General features: G+C 39.4%; 1 protein-coding gene across 1 annotated transcript; it reads right to left on the reverse strand.

Moving 5' to 3' along the window:
- Positions 1-16776: 16776 nt before the first annotated feature.
- Positions 16777-21070, reverse strand: LOC111890148 (uncharacterized). The gene is made up of 3 exons (XM_042895780.2): positions 18457-21070; positions 18079-18209; positions 16777-17258 (listed from the first exon to the last, which is right to left on the reverse strand). The coding sequence occupies exons 1-3, from the start codon at positions 21068-21070 to the stop codon at positions 16992-16994; spliced, it is 3012 nt and encodes a 1003-aa protein (XP_042751714.1). The 3' UTR covers positions 16777-16991.
- Between the last annotated feature and the right edge of the window lie 4200 nt (positions 21071-25270).

Here is a 25270-nt window from a genome sequence, read left to right on the forward strand (position 1 = left end):
TCGATGAATTACCATCGTCAAGTCGTGACACCCATGTGGTCAAGTCATGAGAACCGTACTTGGTAAATTAATTCATTAATCCCATTATCCATTAAGCCTAACATCCTATCTTCTCAGAGGGCTTCCTTAACCCAAAAACCTTCTAAAGATCAATGATTTATATACATGTATGTCGAATGCATGTATTGAACTTAAGATAGATTAAAATAGTGAAAATGGGGCCAAAATCTCATGCATGGATTCAAAACTACACCAAACTCCATATCTAAAACATATAACCTACAAAGGACCTCAAGGATCCATAAAATTTGCCAAATTTGTGGAATCCTTCCACCTAAACTAGCTTATATTTTAAGAAGACGTGACAAAACCATAGATCTAGCAACATAGAATAATAAATATTGTGTCGTAAACACTCATAAAGGTCCAGAGATGCCCAAATGAAGTCTCAAAGATGGATAAGATGCTCGTTTCACCACAAAGGTCTTCTTCTTCCACCAAGATGAGCTCAAAAATAGAAGAGATGGATTAGGTTTTATTTAAGGTGGGTTTAGGAGGTGATGGAGGTTGAGGGTGGAGGAAAAAATACCCCTCACTTCCTTTAAATAGATCTTAAGCCTGAAAATTAGGGTGTTCTCCTAATCATATGTCATGTTGTGACAAATAAAGTGTCACATCGTGACACCTCAATAGAAAACGCGCCTCATATTTCCATGTCACATCATGATGATACCTTCATTATGTCGTGGCCAACACAAAACTCATAATTTTACTTAAATTACCATACCTCGAGGATCTGGATGTTCCATGGAACTTGCTAAAATGTTTCACAAGAAAGAAAGAATATAACGCTTTCAATTCGTCAAGTCCTTTATAGCTTATAAGTTGATGGAAAGAGAATCTATGTGTGCTCACATGCAGAAGATTTAGAGACATGTGGAAAGGCTTGAGAAGCTCAATGTAAATTTTAACAAAGATTTATCATTAGAAAAACACTAATACGGCATTGATGCAACTCCATAACTTTTTGCAAACTATTGAAGCAGGTATGAGGGAGTCTTATGCCACTAATGTTACTACTGTTCTTGTCCTGACCATTCATCAAGGAAAGGGGATGAAAAGGAAGGTTTTCGCCTAACCCGAATGGAAAGGGAAATCCCATGATCAAGACTCTAGTTATAGGTCAAAAGGGAAAGCCAACTATGAAGTTCCCCATGTTAATGATACGAAGGAGGCCATTTTCTTTCACTGTTGCCAAAAGGGGCCTTGGAAGAGAAGCTTCCTAAAATACCTCCAAGATATTAAAGAAGAAAAAAGCAAAATATATGGTTCTTCATTAGGTATATACATGATTGAAATCAATAACAAACAAGTTTCTAATTATTGGGTCCTTCACACATGATGTGGTTTTCACATCTATTCAGATATGCAAGGACTAAAGGAAAGTGAGAAACTCAAGCATGGAGAGCTGAACCTGATCATTGGAAATGGACGTATTATGCCTTTTACAAGGATCAAGATTTGTGAGCTTATGTTTGATGGTGGGGTTAGGATATATTTAATTAATTGTTGTTATTTGTCTGATATGACAAGGAACATAATTTCATTTCATACTTTATTTAGAAAAGGATTTCGTTATACATTTAATAATAATGGTACAATTTTTGTTTATAAGAATGGTGTCTTGTTTTTTAAAGCTTATCCTTGTAATGAGATGTATGAAATTGTTGGGTATGTGAATAATATGAGCAATGGTGTATAAAATATTATGTAACGTCCCAAAATTTAAGACTAAAAATTTCTTTTAATAAAACATTACGTTAGGCAAATTCTTCATTTCAAAACGTAAACAAAGTATTAGTTTCCAAAATACATATTTGTTATCAGAGTAAACATTCCCAGGCTGTCTGAACTATGGTGTGTGCCATGCGATCATCCCGAGCTCCATCATCCGCTACCGGAAGTACCTGAAACCAAAACTGAAAACCGTAAGCACGAAGCTTAGTGAGTTCCCCACCCTACCACATACCATACATAGCCACATACTGCACATACTGGGCCACGCCCCCTATCCTGGGCCTCGCCCCCTACAACGGCCCCGCCGCTCCAGGCCCCGCCTGGCTTCGAGCCCCGCTCGGATACAGATCTGTTTCACTTAGGCCTCGCCTGTCACAGGGCCCCGCCCACTATCATATAATAGCACATAAACATATCACATCACATCACCTAAGCCAAATACATACTAACAGATCTTGTTCTAAGGCCTCGTCTATCTCTGGGCCCCGCCCATGTCCTGCTACTGATAAGTCATGGAACCCCGTCCATACTCCTGCTGATAGTGAGATACGGGCCCAGCCCACCCTCACTCCTTCCCTAACTTGGGCCTCGCCCTTGATCTGCTGCTACTGAGATATGGAACACCATCCACACTCTGCTATTGGTGAGATATGGGACCTCGCCCACACTCACCTCCCTACCAGGCACATACAAGTATCACACAGACAACAAGTATAAACTATCATTTAAACCATTCCTTGGGCACCCGCTCTCTATCATTGGACCTTGTCCCGAATATCATACTAGCATATTGGGCCTAAGGCTAACCCCTGGGTCTTCTACTCATAACTACATGGGCTGGCATTGTGGCCGTAGACCCATTCATACACAGGGAAACTCACCTGATACTACTGAACTGCTGCTGCTAATCCCTTTGACCGCTACCTGCCCACTGACTCCGAACTGCTGCTCTACTAGCTCCCCGAGCTATCAATATCAACATAACACTTAGTCTAACTGACCTTCAAAGGTCAACCAAGTCAACTCTTGCCAAAGTCAAAGACCTAGTCAAAGTCAACCTTCCAGGTCAACCCTACTCGCCGAGTCCACTTACTAACTCGCCGAGTCCCTATGCTCAAAGTCCTTCCAATCACGACTTGACTCGCCGAGTCAGCCATTGACTCGCCGAGTCTACTGATTCCTGAATCCTGTCATGTCCAACTCACTGAGTCCTTGCTCGACTCGCTGACTCGAGTCTTAACTCGAAGGGTTTGGGACTACGCGACCTGACTCGCCAAGTCTAAGAACAGACTCGCTGAGCACAAGGCAATCTTCATCCAACTTGCCGAGTTCATGCCCATCTTCATCCGACTCGACGAGCTATTCATCCCACTCGTCGAGTTCCTCCATATCTTCATGCTACTCGCCGAGTCCACTCGAAGGACTCGCCGAGTCCATTCGGATCTACTTACAAGCAGAGGACTTTCTAGTCATGCATGGACTCCAAACTGTAGATCTACCCTTCCCAAGCCTATTCCCCATGTAAAGTTGCCAACTTTACGTGTAGAGAAGGAGATCTAGGCACAATCCACCATAAACTAGGGTTTAAGGCCAAAGGGGCTCCAAAATCGACTCAATGGCTGATACTTTATGCTTCCCCAGCTCATAACACACTTGGATCTAAAGTAGCAACTCCAGATCCGGCTTCTAGCTCACTTGGGTGGAAAACCATGGCTTAAAAGCCCCAAATCTCACAACCATAGAAGGTCTAAAAGAGAGAAACAACTTATTACCTTCAGATACTCAAAAATGTTCCCCAAATCTTCAGATCCAAGACCACTTCTTGAAGCCTCAATGATTCCCCTTCTTCTTCTTCCTTCAAATCACTCAATATGGCTTAGGAGCTTGAATGGGCAACAATGGGGTTTGGGGTTCGATGCTCTGGGTGCAAGAGGCAGTAAAGGGACCCTAGGAAGGAGGTTAAGGCGTTTATAAAGGCTCCAAGTCCCGAATTTAGGGTTTTCCTCGCACAGACCAGACTCGCTGAGTCACCTTGGCCGACTCACCGAGTCGGTCACTTACTCCTCGACTCGGATCCCGCTCGGACTCGCCGAGTCCCTCCTTGGACTCGCCGAGTCGACCCCTAAACTTAGGGTTTTCTTTCCTTTCTTGGCCTTCAAAACTTTGGGTGTTACAACTCTCCCCCACTTAAATTAAACTTCGTCCTCGAAGTTTGCCATGGCCCACCGCCTGCGATCCGCCTCCAATACCCACCAATTATCCCAACACCAGCCGCCTACCTGCGCTGGTCTTCCACCTAGTCATTCTGACTAACATAAACCTCGCGGTTAAACCTCGGGTCAAACCTGACCCTGAACAACTTAGAAACAGAACTTACTCAACCGACAATCCTTCTGGTACTCACCGAGTACTACACTGAACCCATAGGGGTTCTCCACTTCCTTCCTTGTGCGATTTCCCTGCCTCCCGAAGGCAATGCTCCATAACCAACTATTCCCTCTGCCACTGCGAAGACCCTGTCTTCACCGATTCTATTACTCCCGCTACTTCCAGTACGGGTCATTATCGCCAGTATCCACTGGGCATTTCTTTCTACTACAATTTGGTGTCGAGCACCACACGATCAGCTAACTGAATTCCACCATACGCTGTATACTCGCACTGCCACTGACTGGCAATTCTGCTATTCCTCGTCTGACTTCCTGATGAACTAAGACCACCCTGGTCCCTACCAACCTATCAATGACTGGATTACCGGCTCCCACCGGTAGCTAGTCCCAACACCACCACTAGTCGCTCCCAGCGACTTCCAAAGAACTTCGATCACCTATAACTACTCAATCTACTCTGCCATTCAGGCACTACAAACCTGGGATTCTCGATCCCCTAACTTGACACTAAGGTCCCTACCAGGTCCCACTTGTGCTGCTAAAACTCACGGGCCTCGCCCACGGGTCCCACCCGCATCTATCCTTCTATTCTCACTAGTCTAATCACTCTCGCTCGGGCCTCGCCCACGGGTCTCACCCAACCATATCCTGGAGCGGCCTCTCCCAAGGTCTCACCTCTCTAGGGCTATATAGGCAAACTCCATATCATTCTCGTCCACTACCCATTCCTGATCCCTATCTGATCAATAGGAGATAAGGGCCTCGCCCCAACTCCGCTAACAAAACTACTAAGGAATGCTATGGCTTACCCATAGTCTTACATCACCATCCATTGCTGACTGCTAGAACGAAGGCACCCATGTGCCATTAGCTCTCAAGATCCTCATTCCGACTCCCCCGAGTCCTACGGGCGATCCAAAACCTGAATTCTCAACCATAACTAACCATTACCGACACACGCACTAGCTGATGGGGAGTTTCTCAAACTCCCAACCCCGAAATCCTCAATCCATCAAACGCTGAACTACTTCTTTTCCTTCTCGGAGGTTACGTACTCATTCTGGGTCTGCGTGCTCCTCTCTGGGCACACCCGGAGGATTCTCCCCCACTTCGATCATGCTTACCCCTTGCTGCTCAATACTCAAAAGAGATCCCGATCTTTGCTACCATCCCATAACCCATCTACTGAGGAACCCAAGCCCGCCATAGCTAGGGATTTAGCCAATCCATCTCAATCGTTGTACCACTCCGAACCTAGCGAGACGTACCAAATCTCTCCCAAGCATGCTACAGTTACTGCATCCTTCGAAACCTTCTTCAATAGAGCACATCCCCTGACTACCATACAAATATCCAAGGTATGCAGATGGCATATAACTCGATCACAATCAACCACTCAAAAAAAATACTTTTACCGATAATGATGCAGAACCATAACAATAAAATCATGCACAAATAAAAGAACTGAAAATGGGAAATGGCATACATGCAACGTCCGGCGTTGCTCGCGTCTCCAAGGTCGTCATCTGAAAAGCCCTGCTCCCTGCCGCAGGTGCCTTTACCCGGCCCTGACGGCCATCCGTGATCCTTAAAGTTGCAGGAGCAGGTGCCATCACCCGTCCTGCTGGAAACAAACTGGGGCACTGAGCCTTCTTATGGCCCCGCTGGTTGCAATGAAAACATAACAAGTCTGATCCCTGTGAGGTGGTAACAGTACAATCCCTGCTGAAATGACCAGTCCGACCGCACTTGAAACAGCCAGACTCACCACCGCTACCACTCTTGCACGCGCCCCCGTGCGCCTTGCCACACTTCCCGCACCGACTGCATTCCTGATAATCCCTCGATCTCGAATCCGATCCCTTGGGCCTTTTGGCCGAACCCGCAGCTACCTGAACCTCATCTGGCTTCCTCTTCCGGATTTGCTCCAAATCAATTTCCCTTTCTCTAGCCCGAGAAATCATATCTTCCAGCGTCTTACAACTGGATCTGCTCACGAACTCCTTGATGTCATCCCTCAACATCTCATGGTACCGGGCCTTCTTCATCTCCTCATCTGCGACATACTGCGGCACAAGAAGAGCCCTCTCCCTGAACTTGGCGGTGATCTCCACCACAGTCTCAGTAGTCTGTGTCAAATCCTGAAACTCTCGTGCCAGCTGCTGCACCTCAATAATCGGCGAAAACTCCGCCCTGAACCTGGCCGAGAAATCGCTCCAAGTTATCGCGTCCAACGCGGCATCATCCCCCAAAGCATGACCAATCTCCTCCCACCAATCCCTCACTCTATCCTTCAGAAGACAGGAGGCGAGCCTAACCTTGTCCCCCTCGGGACACTTGCTCGTACGAAAAGCGTTGGCAACATCAGCCAACCATCTGCTGCTAGCAATGGGGTCCCTAGCCCCATGATAATCTGGTGCCCCGCAAGCCCTGAACTCTCGAAATGTCAAGGTACGCGCTCCCAACAATGCCATCATCTCGGTACGGAAGGCTCCCAGCCTCTCATCCAAGATCTCCAGTATACCCTCCTTGACCGTGCCAAAGATCACAGGAGTCTGAGCTAGGATACTGCGTGTAACCTCAGCTAATATCAACTCTCTCATCCGCTCCTCGAGCTGCTCGGCCCCTGAACCCGAGCCCGATCCCTCTCCGGCGCCTGATCCGCCCGCTGGTCTCTCTCGCAACGTCACCATGCTGGAACATATAACACAACCACTATCAGAAAACTCATCACTGTTGCAAGACCAAACACACCCCCTACTAGGTTCCCGGTCTTGTCTTGGCCCTTCCCGAATCAAGTACGGATCCTCTGCTTTCAGTAGTACGGGCCCATACTACCTTCCACATCTATCCGTACTTTCCTCAGGAATTGCTTTGACTCCACCAGGTCCCTTATCCACTACTACTTCTCCCAGCACTCTCTCATCCTAGGCTTACCCTAGGGAAACCTCTGACTCAACTCAAACAGTCCTCAGCTGCTGAAGGTCTCCTTGTGATGCCAATTAGCCATCACCTGGATACCATCACATGTGACGAGGCTAAGATAATCCTTCAAGTAAAAGACTCGTCCCCACAACGGTTGGACTCAAGCAAGAGCTGCGCAATAGGGTTAAATCCAGCACTCTGAGATTATTCAACCCTGATCACATGTGACCTGACGTATCCACCTAATGGCTAACTCCCATCACTCAAAATCCCACAATGCACAAAGCAAGCAGCATTCGGACAAGGGGAAAATCTAACCACAACATACTCAAGCAATCATATCCAAACAGCAAGAATCTGAACTAACATGCAACACAAACTCATAAACTCAGGCATAACCTAAACAGGCTATCCTACTACTGTCTAATCAGCACTATCATGCAGCTCAAACACATATAATAGGCACATAAGGCATCATTCCTAGATCCTTAGTCCTAATCTAGCATACTGTTCTATCAACTGATAATCATAACACAAAGTTGTATGGGTATTTTAGGGTACTTACTTGAGCTCGGTTGATTGCATGCACCACACCCTTTTTCTCTTTTCAAAGTTTTTTTCTTTCTGAATTATTTTTGCCTTTCTAAAACTGTTTTCTTTCCCAAAACTCTCTTTTTACAAAACTGTCTTTTCATTTTGAAAACTTCTATACCAACCCCTCAGTTTGAGTTCAGACACGCTCGAGAGCATGTCTGAATCCCTCAAACCAAGGCTCTGATACCAACTTGTAACGTCCCAAAATTTAAGACTAAAAATTTCTTTTAATAAAACATTACGTTAGGCAAATTCATCATTTCAAAACGTAAACAAAGTATTAGTTTCCAAAATACATATTCGTTATCAGAGTAAACATTCCCAGGCTCTCTGAACTATGGTGTGTGCCATGCGATCATCCCGAGCTCCATCATCCGCTATCGGAAGTACCTGAAACCAAAACTGAAAACCGTAAGCATGAAGCTTAGTGAGTTCCCCACCCTACCACATACCATACATAGCCACATACTGCACATACTGGGCCACGCCCCCTATCCTAGGCCTCGCCCCCTACAGCGGCCCCGCCGCTCCAGGCCCCGCCTGGCTTCGAGCCCCGCTCGGATACAGATCTATTTCACTTAGGCCTCGCCTGTCACAGGGCCCCACCCACTATCATATAATAGCACATAAACATATCACATCACATCACCTAAGCCAAATACATACTAACAGATCTTGTTCTAAGGCCTCGTCTATCTCTGGGCCCCGCCCATGTCCTGCTACTGATGAGTCATGGAACCCCGTCCATACTCCTGCTGATAGTGAGATACGGGCCCAGCCCGCCCTCACTCCTTCCCTAACTTGGGCCTCACCCCTGATCTGCTGCTACTGAGATATGGAACACCATCCACACTCTGCTATTGGTGAGATACGGGACCTCTCCCACACTCACCTCCCTACTAGGCACATACAAGTATCACACAGACAACAAGTATAAACTATCATTTAAACCATTCCTTGGGCACCCGCCCTCTATCATTGGACCTCGTCCCGAATATCATACTAGCATACTGGGCCTAGGGCTAACCCCTGGGTCTTCTACTCATAACTACATGGGCCGGCATTGTGGCCGTGGACCCATTCATACATAGGGAAACTCACCTGATACTGCTGAACTGCTGCTGCTAATCCCTTTGACCGCTACCTGACCACTGACTCTGAACTGCTACTCCACTAGCTCCCCGAGCTACCAATATCAACATAACACTTAGTCTAACTGACCTTCAAAGGTCAACCAAGTCAACTCTTGCCAAAGTCAAAGACCTGGTCAAAGTCAACCTTCCAGGTCAACCCTACTCGCCGAGTCCACTTACTAACTCGCCGAGTCCCTATGCTCAAAGTCCTTCGAATCACGACTTGACTCGCTGAGTTTATTGATTCCTGAATCCTGTCCTGTCCAACTCACTGAGTCCTTGCTCGACTCGCTGACTCGAGTCTTAACTCGAAGGGTTTGGGACTACGCGACCTGACTCGCCGAGTCTAAGAACTGACTCGCCGAGCACAAGGCAATCTTCATCCAACTCGCCGAGTTCATGCCCATCTTCATCCGACTCGACGAGCTGTTCATCCCACTTGTCGAGTTCCTCCTTATCTTCATGCTACTCGCCGAGTCCACTCGAAGGACTCGCCGAGTCCATTCGAATCTACTTACATGTAGAGGACTTTCTAGTCATGCATGGACTCCAAACTGTAGATCTACCCTTCCCAAGCCTATTCCCCACATAAAGTTGCCAACTTTACGTGTAGAGAAGGAGATCTAGGCACAATCCACCATAAACTAGGGTTTAAGGCCAAAGGGGCTCCAAAATCGACTCAAGGGCTGATACTTTATGCTTCCCCAGCTCATAACACACTTGGATCTGAAGTAGCAACTCCGGATCCGGCTTCTAGCTCACTTGGGTGGCAAACCATGGCTTAAAAGCCCCAAATCTCACAACCATAGAAGGTCTAAAAGAGAGAAACAACTTATTACCTTCAGATACTCAAAAATGTTCCCCAAATCTTCAGATCCAAGACCACTTCTTGAAGCCTCAATGATTCCCCTTCTTCTTCTTCCTTCAAATCACTCAATATGGCTTAGGAGCTTGAATGGGCAACAATGGGGTTTGGGGTTCGATGCTCTGGGTGCAAGAGGCAGTAAAGGGACCCTAGGAAGGAGGTTAAGGCGTTTATAAAGGCTCCAAGTCCCGAATTTAGGGTTTTCCTCGCATAGACCAGACTCGCCGAGTCGGTCACTTACTCCTCGACTCAGATCCCGCTCGGACTCGCTGAGTCCCTCCTTGGACTCGCCGAGTCGACCCCTAAACTTAGGGTTTTCTTTCCTTTCTTGGCCTTCAAAACTTTGGGTTGTAACGTCCAAAATTTCAAAACAATTAAAACTTTTCAAAAAACCACTCATTTTAATAACGTTGTTACAAAAGGTTTTCAATACATTATTTAACAGAGTATTTTCCCAGGTTCATATCATAAACATCAACGCGAGGAACGGTACGATCACGCCTTTTCCTTGCCACAGACTCTTGAGAACCTGAAACATAAAACCACAACTGTAAGCCCGAAAGCTTAGTGAGATACCCCCAAAATACCAACCACATATACGCCCTTCCGGTCCATGTGTCTCAGGGGACTTCCGTCCCTGCTGGGTAAACCTTCCGGTCCTACCCACGCCGACCTTCCGGTCCACAACACAACATATTGCCTTCCGGCCCATAACATATTGCCTTCCGGCCCATAACATATTGCCTTCCGGCCCATAGCATAAAATGCATACATAACATAACAAATCATAGAACGACCCTACATATCGGGTCACACCCCAGATCTAGCAATCATAACACATAATCATATAGCAGTTCACAGACAACAATCGATCAACAGATCGCATATCATAGCATTACTCTAAACAAGATACCGGTCTAGCCGGTCACTAACATAACATTACCCTACGAATCAGTCAACATACTAAATGCATACATACGCTTTTCCAGGCCATGACCTTCCGGTCCACATAGCAATGCCTTCCGGCCCATATCATGTAATGACAACTACCCGGATTTCCATCCGATAAAAGGGTCGGCCTTGGTGCCATGAACCCTAGCGATATAGTGAGGATAACTCACCTCGAAACTGCCGACTGAACAGATAGCTCAAGCTGCTCCGATCACTGATACGATCTCTACCTCTGGACAGCCACCAATGCACTGAACTCAAACAATAAACAACAATTACCAAAATACCCCTGGAACCACTGGTCAATCCTTGGTCAAAGACAAGGTCAAAGTCAACCCCTAACTGACCCTACTCGCCGAGTCAACCCTATGACTCGCCGAGTCCCCATACTCAGAACTTCACTCAATCCGCGATCTAACTCGCTGAGTCACCCCAAGACTCGCCGAGTTCAACAACTCTGAGTCCACTCTCCCTTGACTCACCGATTCTCTAAGATTCCCTTTCTACACGTCGAGTATCCCCCTTGACTCGACGAGTTCCTCCTGGACGAATCGCGGGGCCACCCCGACTCAACTCGCCGAGTCTGAAGAACAACTCGACGAGTCCTAGTAAATCTTCAAGCTACTCGTCGAGCCTGTTCATCGGACTCGGCGAGTCCATGCCATGCAACCGCTCAAACTGCTTTCTAAGGTCAGAACTGCTCCGACCATTCATAGGTCTGGCCTTCCTAGACTGATTCATCACGTAAGGTCCTCATTTCGGTGCTCATAATACACCCCATGACTCATAATTACATTTTGACCTAAGGTATAAGGATTCCAATCCAAAACCTCCATTGATTCCCGAAATACTCAGGCATGGGACATTCTGGACTTCCAAAGGTCCCAATACAGGGTTCCAATCGCTTGGGGGACTAAGGTAACACTCAATCTAGCCACAAAAGGGTTCAATAAACCCTAAATCCATATACACATCAACATAGAAGAATGTAACTCGAAATATTACCTGAATAATGTGCTCTCTGTGTCCCTAATCCACAGAACGTGACTTCTCTTGTTGTTCCCTTAACCAAGCCTCCTCTTCCTTGCAAAACAACACTTCCAAAATCAACAATGGTCTTCTACCTTGCTCCAGATGCTCACAATCGAATTAGGGATTCACTCACAGGACTAGGGTGAACAATGACGGCCATAAGGCCCCTTATATATGTCCCCAAACCTGGACGGTTAGGGTTTCGCTAAACAGCATGGACTCGCCGAGTCCATATCCGGACTCGTCGAGTCCAGTCGCGAACCCGCGACCAGATCTGCGATCCTACTCGGCGAGTATAGGCTCCAACTCGCCGAGTCCCCTCTTAAAACACTCAAAATCATAAATATAACAATACCTGGAATTCCGGGCTGTTACATGGGTGTTACATATTGATTGTTCTAATGGTTTATACAAAGTTTGCTTATGGCATTGCCGTCTTGGGGATATAAGTAAGAAGCACAATGCCCAACTCCAAAAGGATGGATTGTTGCAATCATTTAACTTAGGGACTTATGAATCTTGTTTATTAGGAAAGATGTGTTGGATAAGGTGTCTAAGTCTGTAACTATATTTGGTATGTACTTGACCCGACCCGGCATGGTCCATTTGGGTTGCACTTCACCGAAACAATTTATATTGATAATCTTTTGAGAATAGTGTATTTATGATTTATTAATATATTATTAGTTATAATATATTAATATGAAATCATATTATTTAATTAGTATTGATCAAGAATTAATTTAGTGATCAAAAGGAACTAATTAAATATGGACTCTTTAATATATATATATATATATATATATATATATATATATATATATATATATATATATAATGGGCCAAGTTCATTTAGGATGGGCAAAGCTTTCATGGATAATCCATGGAGTTTTAACCCATGGATCCTATGGAAATGAAAGGTCATAGGTATTAGGGTTTACATGGATGTAACCCTGATCCTCCATACTATATAAAGAGGTCTTTGGCACATGAAATTGTACTAGTGTGTGTGAGAACAAAGGGTGGGCCGATTTCAACAAGTGCATACTATTCTCTCAAGTCTTCCAAGGTGTTTTGGTGATTTGTGATTCCACTTGAGGCATCCACATTATTGGTGCTAGGCTCTTAAGACTCCAAGAAATCAACCACAAGAAAAGGTATGTTATTCTACTAAAATTTTTATATTACAAGTACCCTATAACATGCTAGTTAGGTTCAGAACCTTGGAAAATCAAATTTGCATGTATAATAGAGAAAACATAGATTCAAGGTTTCTAGGGTTGCATGTACACCATAGGAGTGTTAGAATGCTCAAAACGGTTCAGTGGTATCAGAGCCTAGGCTTGTTTTCATTACACTTGATGCAAAATGCTTGAAAAAGTCAAAAAATTGTTCACTGTTAGTGGACTCGCCGAGTCCATGGGAGGACTCGACGAGTCCAAGTGAAAACTCATCCTACTCGTCGAGTAGGAGGCCCTGTGTGCAGATTTTCGAGTTTTACTGCTGGAAATGGACTAGAATCATTACCCTAAACTATTTTGGACTTATAAAACCTGTCTTTAATGTGGTAATGATTATGCTAATTCATTTTCAATGGTTATTATCAAATTTTCAAGTTTTATACATGTTTATATGATTCTTGAAATTATTGATATGAATGTTCATTCTTATGAGTTTTAGTAGAGCATAGGAATTATTTGCAAATTGTTTGTTAGTGTAATTCTTGATCTAAATGCCAATTAATGGACTCCATAACTTGTCCTCAAGTTATGGAATTCCAAAAGACTTTTCTTTAAAACCGTTAAAACTCATAAGTTATAGAAATGAAAACTCTTAAATAGTTTCAAAACCTGTCCTCAAGTCTTGGAATTTGTAAAGTCTCACACACACTTTAATTCCAAACCATAGAGTTTTAAAAGTTAAAATTCAACCCTTATATTTATAGTATTATAAGTTAATTATATATATATATATATATATATATATATATATATATATATATATATGTGTGTGTGTGTGTGTGTGTGTGTATGTGTGTGTGTGTATATATATATATATATATATATATATATATATATATATATATATATATATATAAGATCAAGTCAGTCTTACTGTTAGTAGGCCTCATTCATGAAGCTCGTCTATAAGGGGGATATAAGGTTGTTGCCTATAAAATGGCAGATTAATGTGTGTCTAGTCTCACCTACCGCTTCCTTGACTGGTGGAGGGTCATTAGCCGAGTGGGTAGGACAAGGACTATAATTCTCATTAAAAGTATAATGATAATTATAAAGTAACTAAACCTTTTATAAATTCCCAATCTTAGTTACTTTAGGAAAATGTGAAATTGGTGCTAACCCATGAAATTACACTTTGTACCTTACCAAGTCGTTGGTGGAGCGTGTCTGGGTAATCGGCACACTAACATGGACTAGTAAGAGTGGAAAGGGTGACTTAATGTTTGTCATAGATCGGTGGAGCACGTGTGGGTAACCGTCACATCAATTAGATGATAAAAATTAAGGGTGCCAAGTTAATTTGCATGGTTATTCACACATTATTTGTGATCCTCAGCATCCCAGTCACAAACTTGAGAGGGCACAATCGAGATTTAAACATGTCATTGAAAAGTTCAATGAATCTCAAAAGATCTAGGAGTTTTAAATCCAATTAAAACCTAATAGTTTATTTCGTACTTTTTTTAAGTCGTGAAGTCAAACCGTAACTAAGACCCTCACAACCTCGATACATCATTCCCATATGAGTCATAATCTCAACTTAAACATGATGTTAGTCTCTTTTAATTGTCGATTTATGGAACCAAATTATCCAGTCACCCTCAGGTTTGGAAATCAGTTGAAACTGAAAGTCAAGTTGATTAAAAAAATACACATTTCTATTGTTACTAGAAGTTTGAACACTTGGTTTGAATTTTCATTAAACATGTTTTTTTTCAAGTCGGCTGGAGTTGGAAAATCGTAGTAGGTCAGGTCAGGTTAGGTTAGGTTGAGATTTTCGACATGTTTAATAGAATGGATTCAAATTGCCACAATGCCATCCATATGGATATTGACTTCAATAGTTGAGTATTTGAGCATGCATATTTTTTTATGGTTATTTGTCTTATTTAATTTTCATAAAGTTAACTGTGTTACAAATTAGGTAAGCTAACTAGTCCATGCCTAGGTGGATTAGTCATTAGTCCCCGGTTGATCCAAACGACTAACGATTTCTAAAACATTCCTTTTATTAATAGTTATCACCATTGTGTATTGTAACGCCCGTAGATCCGAGTTAGTCTATTTAGAGACAATAAGCATCAAAAGTGACTTTTTGATAAAAGATTATTTAGAATGAATAATCTTAACTAAGTTGTAGTGGTCGTGACAAGGGTTCCGGATATATGAAGAATGTCGAAATCCGAGTTATAACGAACAAGTTATGACCTGTCGAAGTTTTGCGACAGAATACGTGCTATGTGTTTATACGTTGTTTGTTTACTTGAGATGGATGTTGAATGAATGTTTTATACAGGTTTTTAAATGATTTAAACTATATATGTTATTTATATCTACAAATATGTTGGGTGGAACATGGGTAGATGAAATAGTTGGTGTGTGAGGAAAGATTAGTTTGAGGATGAGACGAAAGATGATATAGATCATGAGATGACGGTGACAAGTGAAAAATGAGTGAAACCTTTACCCAAACGATGGCCCCCGTCATTCATCAGAGTAGGGATGACAACCACGGACTATGCTAGACAGTCCAGTGGAACACTAGCAAACTCGCAACTTGTAGGTGTTGTGAACGATGTGTTCACCGGTGTACTCTAAAAACCCTGGGAGCTATAAATTTAGTGTCTTATAATAAAACGATGGTAGCTATGGATTTAGTACAATGTAGATGAACCTTGGTAGCTATGGATTTAGTACTGTATAGATGAACCTTGGTAGCTATGGATTTAGTAATGTATAGATGAACCTTGGCAGCTATGGATTTAGTGTTTGTTATAGGAACCTCGGGCAGCAATGGACTTTGTGCAAATTACTTAGGTCAATCCTTAGGAACGAATGGAGGAATGATAGTCGATTCTTAGGGTAAAACTTAAGAAATAGAGAAGATAATGGGGATGGGTAATTGGGTGGTTGTTTGATGATTGAATATAATAATTATATTATTGTGGGTTGAAAACCCTATATGCTCACCAGGCTCCCAAGCCTGACCCGCTCAGTTTTCTTTGCATTACAGGTAATGGCACAAGAGTATAAGTTGGTGGACTTGACGAGAGATTTTGGATTATAGATCAGTAGTTATAAATAACTGTTGTAAGGTCGATTTTATACTGTTTATATTTTTGGTCTGTAACGAAACATGACATCCCAAGATTTTGTTATTTAATGAAAATACATTTCTTTAAAGAAATGCTTTGATAAATTCTTATCACATTTTGTTTTGGAAACAAATTCCGCAACAGTTTTGTTTAAACAATTACTCTGATTTTAAAACAAAGCATAAACAAATCGGTCTTTTCTGACCGTGAAAATGGGGATGTCACATGTATCATTTTAGACAAATTAATCCAACGTGTCTTCATAAAAGAACACTTTGACCAAATAAATTTATGACACTTTTTTTCTAAACATAATTTTTGCAAAAACAAAGCTAGCAAAGAGATAGGAGTACAAACCAACATTACATTCAGAAACCGGTCACAACACCAATTTGTCCAATTCATAGAAAGGGCCTTTTCTTTTGGGACTGTAACAAATGGAAGAAGACAAGTTATACCTCATTCGCAAGAAGCCTATGGGACAAAGTCGTGACAATATGAATAGTCTTGTAGCTATAATGCCAAAGCACTCGAATAAAAGAAAAAACTATAGCTTCGATGACTCCAGATATCTCCTTGGAGAACCTCTTGAACCCGCCTAAGACAAAAGAAGATCCAACAAGGAAATGTAGAAGGTGGCGCACACCAAATCACTCTAGCAACATAACACTATATGGATGGAGTTTTTAGACATAAAATTTGATCTCAAATATCTCATTTTGTACAAAATGTAAACAAATCTAAATCCTAAATGCATGCAATGCATAATCTTGACTAACAATACTTATGTATTTAAGAATTTCGTCATTATGGTTTGTAGTTTTAGCAACTTAGTTAAACATAAGAGTGGAAAATTATACTTTGTTAGTAGAATCAATATAAAATCAATATTTTCAGAACCTAATATATAAAGATTCAAGTGTCAAGTAAAAATGTTGGAGCTTGAACTAGACCTTGACATTGTGGCATCATGCCTTCCATCTAAACCATGAGGTTAAACCCTGTTGCACTTGACTCAACCTTTGAGGCAATATGCCTTCATTAGGTTTGCTCACTTTAGAATCCGATTCAGAATCATGAACACTGGAATCAGAGTCATCATGTTCCGATTTGGGGCTCTGATCATCCTGCTTTTGATCATAATCTGATTCAAAATCATGAACACCAGAATCAGCGGCTTCAGCAGTTGTTGCAGAGTTGATATTTAGTGAAGTCTCCTTCCCATGCTCTTGGATCTGCAAATCATCCCATGTTAAAGTTATTGTTCTCTATATATAAGTCATTTCTGTAAGTTTAAGTCTCTTTGAAAGACATCAATAATATCAAATTTTTTGACAGTTTAAAAGACATATGAAGAACATAGGAATGCACCAATACTTGACAAACCTATGAAAACTTAAGAATACTAGTACCGATTTCCTATGTTCTGCATTTTGTGTCCCACCTTAATCTCTCCTTCATGTGAAGTAACTGGCACCCAACTAAAAGAGGTTGACTTCATAGGCAATGCTTATGACTTAAATTATTGTAGGTTTTTCATTCAAATCCCTCATGTACTATCAGTACTTTCTTAAGTGTTACTTGTGATGGCCTAAAATTTTTCCAAAGCATGTGAAACTAGTGTTGAGCATAGATTCTCTAGATGTGCGAAAGATCCCAAATAATTCAAAACTAAATAGAAGGCGCACATTATCTTAGTTTTTTTTCCCGTAAAAAACTACTTTCCTTGTCCCTAAATAACTCATAGTCTAATTAAGCACGTGGTTAAATCAAAATTTTAAGTTCAACGTTTGACTAGTTGTATTAAAATGATGATCAATTAAAACCTTAGAGACACAACAAGTTTCATAAGAATGTTATCTTCTGTTAAAGTTTTTATACTTAAGTCTATTGGTATTCTTATGAAACATTTTTAGCTTAAATACAAAATAATCATGTCAGTATTATCTCTTTGAATAAGTAATAAAGTAATTAGTTATTATAGAAAATGGCATGTAATGTGTTTGATATTAAAAAGAAAGGATTCAGAAACAATGCTCTACTCTTTAGTTATACCTTTTCGTTTTCTGAATGTGATGTCAATGGCATGATTGTGGAGCGATACTCATCTTCGTCATCATCTACATGCCCAGTTATATCAGAAATTGGGGATGAACTCGATTCACTTCTACTTTTCCCTTGATAACCTGCATCCAAATGATTGTCGTTTGATATGAGCTCACTAGGTGTTTTATAGAAAGAGAAGACTGATTTAGTGACAAAGAAAATCATTATAATATCTACAAATCGGTTGATTTAGAGGTAGGCCCTTATCCAATTCCAACTTATTTGGGTATAAGATATTAAAGTTAACCTATCTCTGTAAAGTTTTTTTTTCTGAAAAGAAAAAAGATAATGAGATTAACAACTTCAGAAAAACCACAATTGTATTACCTGTCTCATTCCCACCACTTGTTTTAACTTCATTAGGTCTGTCATCGTGATGGAGCTTCACGGTGTCATCATCGTCAGATGATCCACTTAATTGGCTGACATAATCACTTATCTCAGAAACACAATAACCCTCTTTCACCGAATTTGTATCGTCTTCTGGAGACGGGTCAACATCAGTATAAACTGAAACAACTGATTCTGCATAATTACCATCTTTCATCGAAGAAGAATCATCATCATAGCCCTCTTTTACTGACATCATATCAGCTTCTCGAGAATGGTCATCTTCATAACGAGATGAAGCAACCGATTGTGAATTAAAACCCTCTTTTACGGAAGTTGAATCAGCTTCTTGAGAAGGGTCATCTTCATAGTGAGATGAGTCAACTGATTCTGGATAAGAACCCCTTTTTATGGAAGCCGGATCATCTTCATAATGACCTTCCTTTACTGGAATCAAATCAGATTCTTGAGAAGGGTGATCTTCATAATGAGATGAGTCAACTGATTCTGGATAAGAACCCTCTTTTACCGATGTCGAATCAGCTGATGCTTGAGAAGGGCTATCTTCATAATGAGATGAGCCAACTGATTCTGGATAAGAACCCTTTTTCATGGAAGCCGAATCCTCTTCATAATGACCTTCCTTTACTGGAATTAAATCAGATTCTTCAGAAGGGTGATCTTCATAAGGAGATGAGTCAACTGATTCCGGATAAGAACCCTCTTTTATGGAAGCTGAATCATATTCATCACGACCTTCTTTTACTGAAGTCAAATTAGATTCTCGAGAAGGTTCATCTTCATAATGAGATGAGACAACTGATTCCAGATAAGAACCCTTTTTGATGGAAGCCGAATCATCTTCATAATGACCTTCCTTTACTGAAGTCAAATTTGATTCTCGAGAAGGTTCATCTTCATAATGAGATGAGACAACTGAATCTGGATAAGAACCCTTTTTTATGGAAGCCGAATCATCTTCATATTGACTTTCCTTTACGGAAATCGAATTAGATTTTCGAAAAGGTTCATCTTCATAATGAGATGAACCAACTGATTCTGGATAAGAACCCTTTTTTATGGAAGCCGAATCATCTTCATGATAACCTTCCTTAAGTGAAGACAAATTAGATTCTCTAAAAAGTTCATCTTCATAATGAGATAAGCCAACTGATTCTTGATAAGAACCCTTTTTTATGGAAGCCGAATCATCTTCATGATAACCTTCCTTTTCTGAAGTCAAATCAGATTCTCGAGAAGTTTCATCTTCATAATGAGATGAACCAACTGATTGTGAATAAAAACCCTCTTTTACCGAAGTTAAATCAGCTTCTTGAGAAGGGTCATCTTTATAATGAGATGAGCCAACTGATTCTGGAAAAGAACTCTCTTTTATGGAAGCCGAATCATCTTCATAATGACCTTCCTTTACTGAAATCAAATCAGACTCTCGAGGAGGGTCATCTTCATAATGAGATGAACCAACTGATTCTGCATGAAAACCCTCTTTGGAATTCGAATCAGCAGCTTCTCGAGAAGGAACATCTTCAGTAAGAAGGAAACCAACTGATTTTTTATCAGGCGTAGAGCTCACTTTCGAGTCACTAAGTTCATCCATCTCTCTATGCATGGAAGAATAGTTTGTGGCATCAGAAGTTTCTGGTTCAGGTACAAATTGTGGTCCTAAATGATTTCCTTGTTTCCCTTGGTTGGAAGCCATTAAAGTGGAAGGAACCTTTTCAAAGCTTTCATGCTGATGACTGAGTTGATTGTTTGGTTTTAAGGGTGCAGAATCTACAGGATCAGATTCCTGTCTACTTGGATTGTACGGAAGATCAAAAGGATGCATGAGATTCTTTTGGTCTTCTTCTTTTTTCATTTGATCGTCTTTAACTTGTATATCACCTTGGTCATTCCCTTCAGAATTACTCGATTCAGCATCTGTGGTAATATTCGACATGTGAGCATGCTGTGAAACTTTTGGGTAATCATGAATTGGATGAAGCTCTTCAAGCATTGAAAAGTCAGCCATGGAAGAAGTTGGGGATGTACTTTCTATAAGCTCAGATCCTGTCTCCCATCCTCTATCATCCTCGTTTCTGTGTGCACAATCTTTTGCCTCTAATGGCTTCACCAAAACAAATTTCTCTTTTTGATTGCCAACTCCACTCTTTGCTTCTTGTATAAACTTCTTATCAATGGAACTTCCCATATGATGATTATCATTAATATTCACCCTATGAACAACACGAGTTCTCTTCCTAGACGCTTTTTCTCGCCTTCGAGGTCTTTGTCTTTCACCTCTCCAATCAAGTTCAGTATCGCCCATAACGCCAAACTTTAAATTATGGATCTTATTGTGATATGGTTTTTCTTCTTTTTGAATTTCGGGTGCATTTGATTGACCAAAAAATAACAAAATTCCAAGAAGAACAGTAGTACATACAATAACAGGAGAAGCATCAACCAAAAGAGCAAATAATGTAGGGAATGATCGATATATCCAAATCAAAACGAGAATCATAAAAGCCAACAATGGGTGCCTTGAAGCTGATCTATGGCAACCCGTCATTGCAATGCCAACATACTCTTTCATCAATTCAACCCCCATTATAACTACCTTTAATTAATTTCCTCCAAAATCCTGTTCGCTTTTTCTAAATTAACCCTATTTGAACTGTTTTAGGTATGTACATGTGTATCAAATAATTTAGAAAAGGAAAAGATAATACCTATTTGAACCGATCAAAGAATAAGACAAAGCTCCAACAGTAAGTACCTAAGAATATGAACCTAGCGAATGTTGGCGACAATGAGTGAATTGGACGAAATGTAAATTAATCACGAAATCTTTCAGAAATCAATGAAAAGGGAGAACTGAAAGTTGGCGAGATCAATCTTCTCAACGACCCAATATTCTTTGAATTAATTGATTCAATTTCTTTTTCTTTTTTGTCAAAAAGTACAGGTATGCGTATTACATTTGCGATGAGAAACTGGAAGGCCGTGAGGCGGTGGCGGTGGCGGTGTCGGTGTCGGTGGCCGGAATCGTGAGGAAAATTCGGTGGTGTATTCCATCGATTACGCGCCAGTTTAAGCAACAACGTTGTTATTTCCGTTATATTTTCTGTCCGCTGATTTAGTCATCTTTGCAAAAATCTAGGGGAGATTTGAACTGTTCGAACTGTAACAAAATAAAGAAATTCTAAACTCGCTCTTCGAATTCTATGTACACTTGTGATGACTCGTCATGATCACATAATTCGTCCCATCTTCTTCCATTGTTTTCATTAATTTACTTTCATCTTTAAAAAGCGTCTCAAATATTCACTATTGATTGTTCATCCCACAAACCTCAAATTTCCTTCTCTTCATTTTTACATTTCATTTTTAAAAAAAAAAAAAAACTGCGGTTTTTGTCCTTTTGTTTGTTAGAAAACTAGGGTTCAAGCATCTAAATTTTTAGTTTTGTATAGAAGGTAATTGTGGACATGTTTTGTGGTGGTTTTGAAACTCTAATTTTAATCTTATCTAATTTACGTTATATTTTTATGAAATGATGATTTTACTCTCATATACTGCTAGTGTTTTCTTCATGTCTTATTGCTACTATTTGCTCTAGGCCATGGGGTATGTTCACGGGTAAACATCACTCCACATCATCATCAATCCCTTTTCACAATACATTCAATATTGGTTGGAAATGGTGTTTACTAGCCAATGAGAATGCATTCAATTTTGAGCTAACCAATCAAAATTCCTGTGAGCATCTGGGAACTAGTTACTCCACACCACAACTACATCCATTTGGGGTGGTGTTCACGCATGAACATCCGCTCCACATAGATATTTACGCGCACAAACACACCCATACCCCATGGCCTTATATCATTGTGCTCACGGCCTTATATCATTGTGCTCATGTTTATTCTCATAATCCAGTTTGATGCTTACTTTATTGAATATACCTATACCTATAGTTATTTCCACTTTAATCATCAACTATTATTGCCTATTTAATTTATCAGCAAGACGAGAGAAGGATAAAATGTTGGTGGCGGGCTGTCATTGGTCTGTTTAATTTATTTTTTGTTCTTTTTTCCAAAATTCTAGGGATCTGATTGGTTCTTAGTCTAAAAGTTTTTTTTTATTTTTATTCCAAAATCCAAGATGTATCACTACAAGAAAAAATGGAATTAGCAGTCGCCACTAAAGACTAGCAAAGTGGACGGTAAAGGTAATAGTGTTGACACGTCGCCGATAAAGAGTCGACGATACTACTCTGTCGCTATTGTTCAAAATGTCGCCTGTAAAGATATTTGTCGCCGGTAATTCCTTTCGTCGCCGGTAATAATATAGCCGGTAACAACATTTTTCATTTTTTTTTAATCAACGATTTTGGTGCAAAAAAAACGATACATAACGACATTAAATGCAAAAAAAAAAATTACATAATATCGGATTAGATACCAAATAGTGTAACGACATTATATATAATTAATTTCATGTCAAAATAAACAACCAGAGTTTTATAATTACAACAATCTAGTACCAAAGTGTCACGACAAGTCTAACATACAAAATACAAACTAATTATCCGACGAACCATCACATCTGTTCCTATCGTTTCCTCAATGATCTTTCCCCGATTGAAAAAACACATAATGCTCTTCCTTACACGCCGAGTCGTTGAGCATTGCCCAAAGATTTTCCAACTACATAATAAATAACAACATATATAAACTTATAAGTTAAATTATCAAACGTAAACAAAAATTACCACAGTACATAGCTATTTTTAAGCTAGAGACAAAAAACAAAGTACATTGCTATTTCTTGCACTTATAACTAACACAATTACAAACATAATTACCAAATCAACATGGATTTATTGACCATTATATAGATACATGAGACTTTGAAATTAAATAATCTACTCTTTTGTGCTAAAGAACCTTAAATACAAGAAATATCAAAGTACATTGCTATTTCTTTCACTTAAATACAAGAAATACCAAAATTACATTGTTATTTCTTGCACTTGGGACAAAAACACAATTACCAAATCAACATGAATTTACTGATGCCAAAGTATATTGCTATTTTTAAGCCAGGGACAAAAAACAAAGTACATTGTTATTTCTTACACTTAAAACATAAACACAATTACCAAATCAACATACATTTATTGATCATGATATAGATACATGAGAGTTTCAAATTAAATAATCTACTTTTTTTTATAAAAAACCTTGAATACAAGAAATACTAAAATACATTGCTATTTCTTGCACTTAAATACAAGAAATACCAAAAATACATTAATATTTATTGCACTTAGGACAAAAACACAATTACCAAATCAAGATGCATTTATTGATGCCAAATTACATTGCTATTTTTAAACTAAGACAAAAAAACAAAAGGTGGGTACTCCGCTCCATCACCCCGATGTCCACGACCCATAACAACAGCCATAGTGTATAAAAACAATAGCCATATCGACACCATTTCCTACAAAATTATAAGATATATGGATAGAATTTCAATTACAAATACACAACACATAGGAATACACATTGTTTTTTATATTTGAGTAATGTACATTTTTTACATTTTTGTTATTTATAACATTTTTTTTCAATTATAGCATTGTATTTTAAACAATTATATTATGTTTTTTCTATTGTAGTGGTTTATTTTATGTTTTCATTGCTAATAATAGCATTCTATTTTATTTATTTTTTTACAATCCACATTGTTTTTTTAAATAGCATTCTCAATAATAGCATCTTACTTTATGCATAATTGATTTGTACAAAAAACTTTGTAATTATACCTCTTAAAATTTAAGATGTCACTAATATGCTTTATAATATATATATATATATATATATATATATATATATATATATATATATATATATATATATATATATATATATATATATATATATATAATAAATTCAAATTTGACAATCATACTTCTTACCCTACATTAACCAAGTTATCATAATATAACATTTTTCACTGAAACCATTAAATTTCTACAGTTTTTTGTATTTGATGCCTATAACAACCTTTTTTGTAAATGGTGGTAGTTTTTTTTTTATAAAAATTATTAAATGTGGTATTTTGTTTATTTTTTATAAGTTTTTTCATTTTTTTTAAATTAAGAAAAGAAGAGCACTACAATTTGAAGATCTTTCTTCCAGGGATTAAAACTGTTAGTTGTGGTAAAAATATCCCAACACAAAAATCTTTCATATTTAACTACTTTTTAATAGCATTTAGTTGTTGGCACAAAAAACCAAATGTCATATACCATTCATAGTATCGCTCTATGAGTTCTTTCGATGGTGATATTATTATTAGTTATTATGTATATACCTTATGTTTTTGTTGCTTATGTAGATACTATCTGTTTATACTATTGATTTAAATTAATTAATATTGGTGTTTAGTTTAATAAATGTAGATTAATTTAAGTACATGAATTTAATATTTTAAAATTTTCATTTTGCTCCAATTTGAATTTCTTAATTACTTTCCTTAATTAAATTCTTTAAATTTTTGACAAGTATTAATGAATTATTTATGCATAATTGATTTGTACAAAAGCTTTGTAATTCATACTTTTATTGTCCGTTAACCAAGTTATCATAATATAATATTTTTCACTTAAACCATCAAATTTTAATAGTTTTTTGTATTTGACGCCTATAACAACCTTTTATATACCTTTTTTTGTAAATGGTGGTAGTTTTTTTTTGTTACAAAAATTATTAAATGTGGTATTATGTTATATTTT

Source organism: Lactuca sativa, chromosome 6 (assembly GCF_002870075.4).
Source record: "Lactuca sativa cultivar Salinas chromosome 6, Lsat_Salinas_v11, whole genome shotgun sequence".
Lineage (NCBI taxonomy): Eukaryota > Viridiplantae > Streptophyta > Magnoliopsida > Asterales > Asteraceae > Lactuca > Lactuca sativa.

Bases quoted from the DNA above. Each gene is read 5' to 3' on its own strand.
- LOC111890148 (XM_042895780.2), bottom strand. From the start codon at position 21,070: ATGGGGGTTGAATTGATGAAAGAGTATGTTGGCATTGCAATGACGGGT. The intron at 18,210-18,456 runs GTAATACAATTG...ATTTGGATGCAG, and splicing joins AAGTGGTGGGAATGAGACAG to GTTATCAAGGGAAAAGTAGA. The intron at 17,259-18,078 runs GTATAACTAAAG...GATGATTTGCAG, and splicing joins CACATTCAGAAAACGAAAAG to ATCCAAGAGCATGGGAAGGA.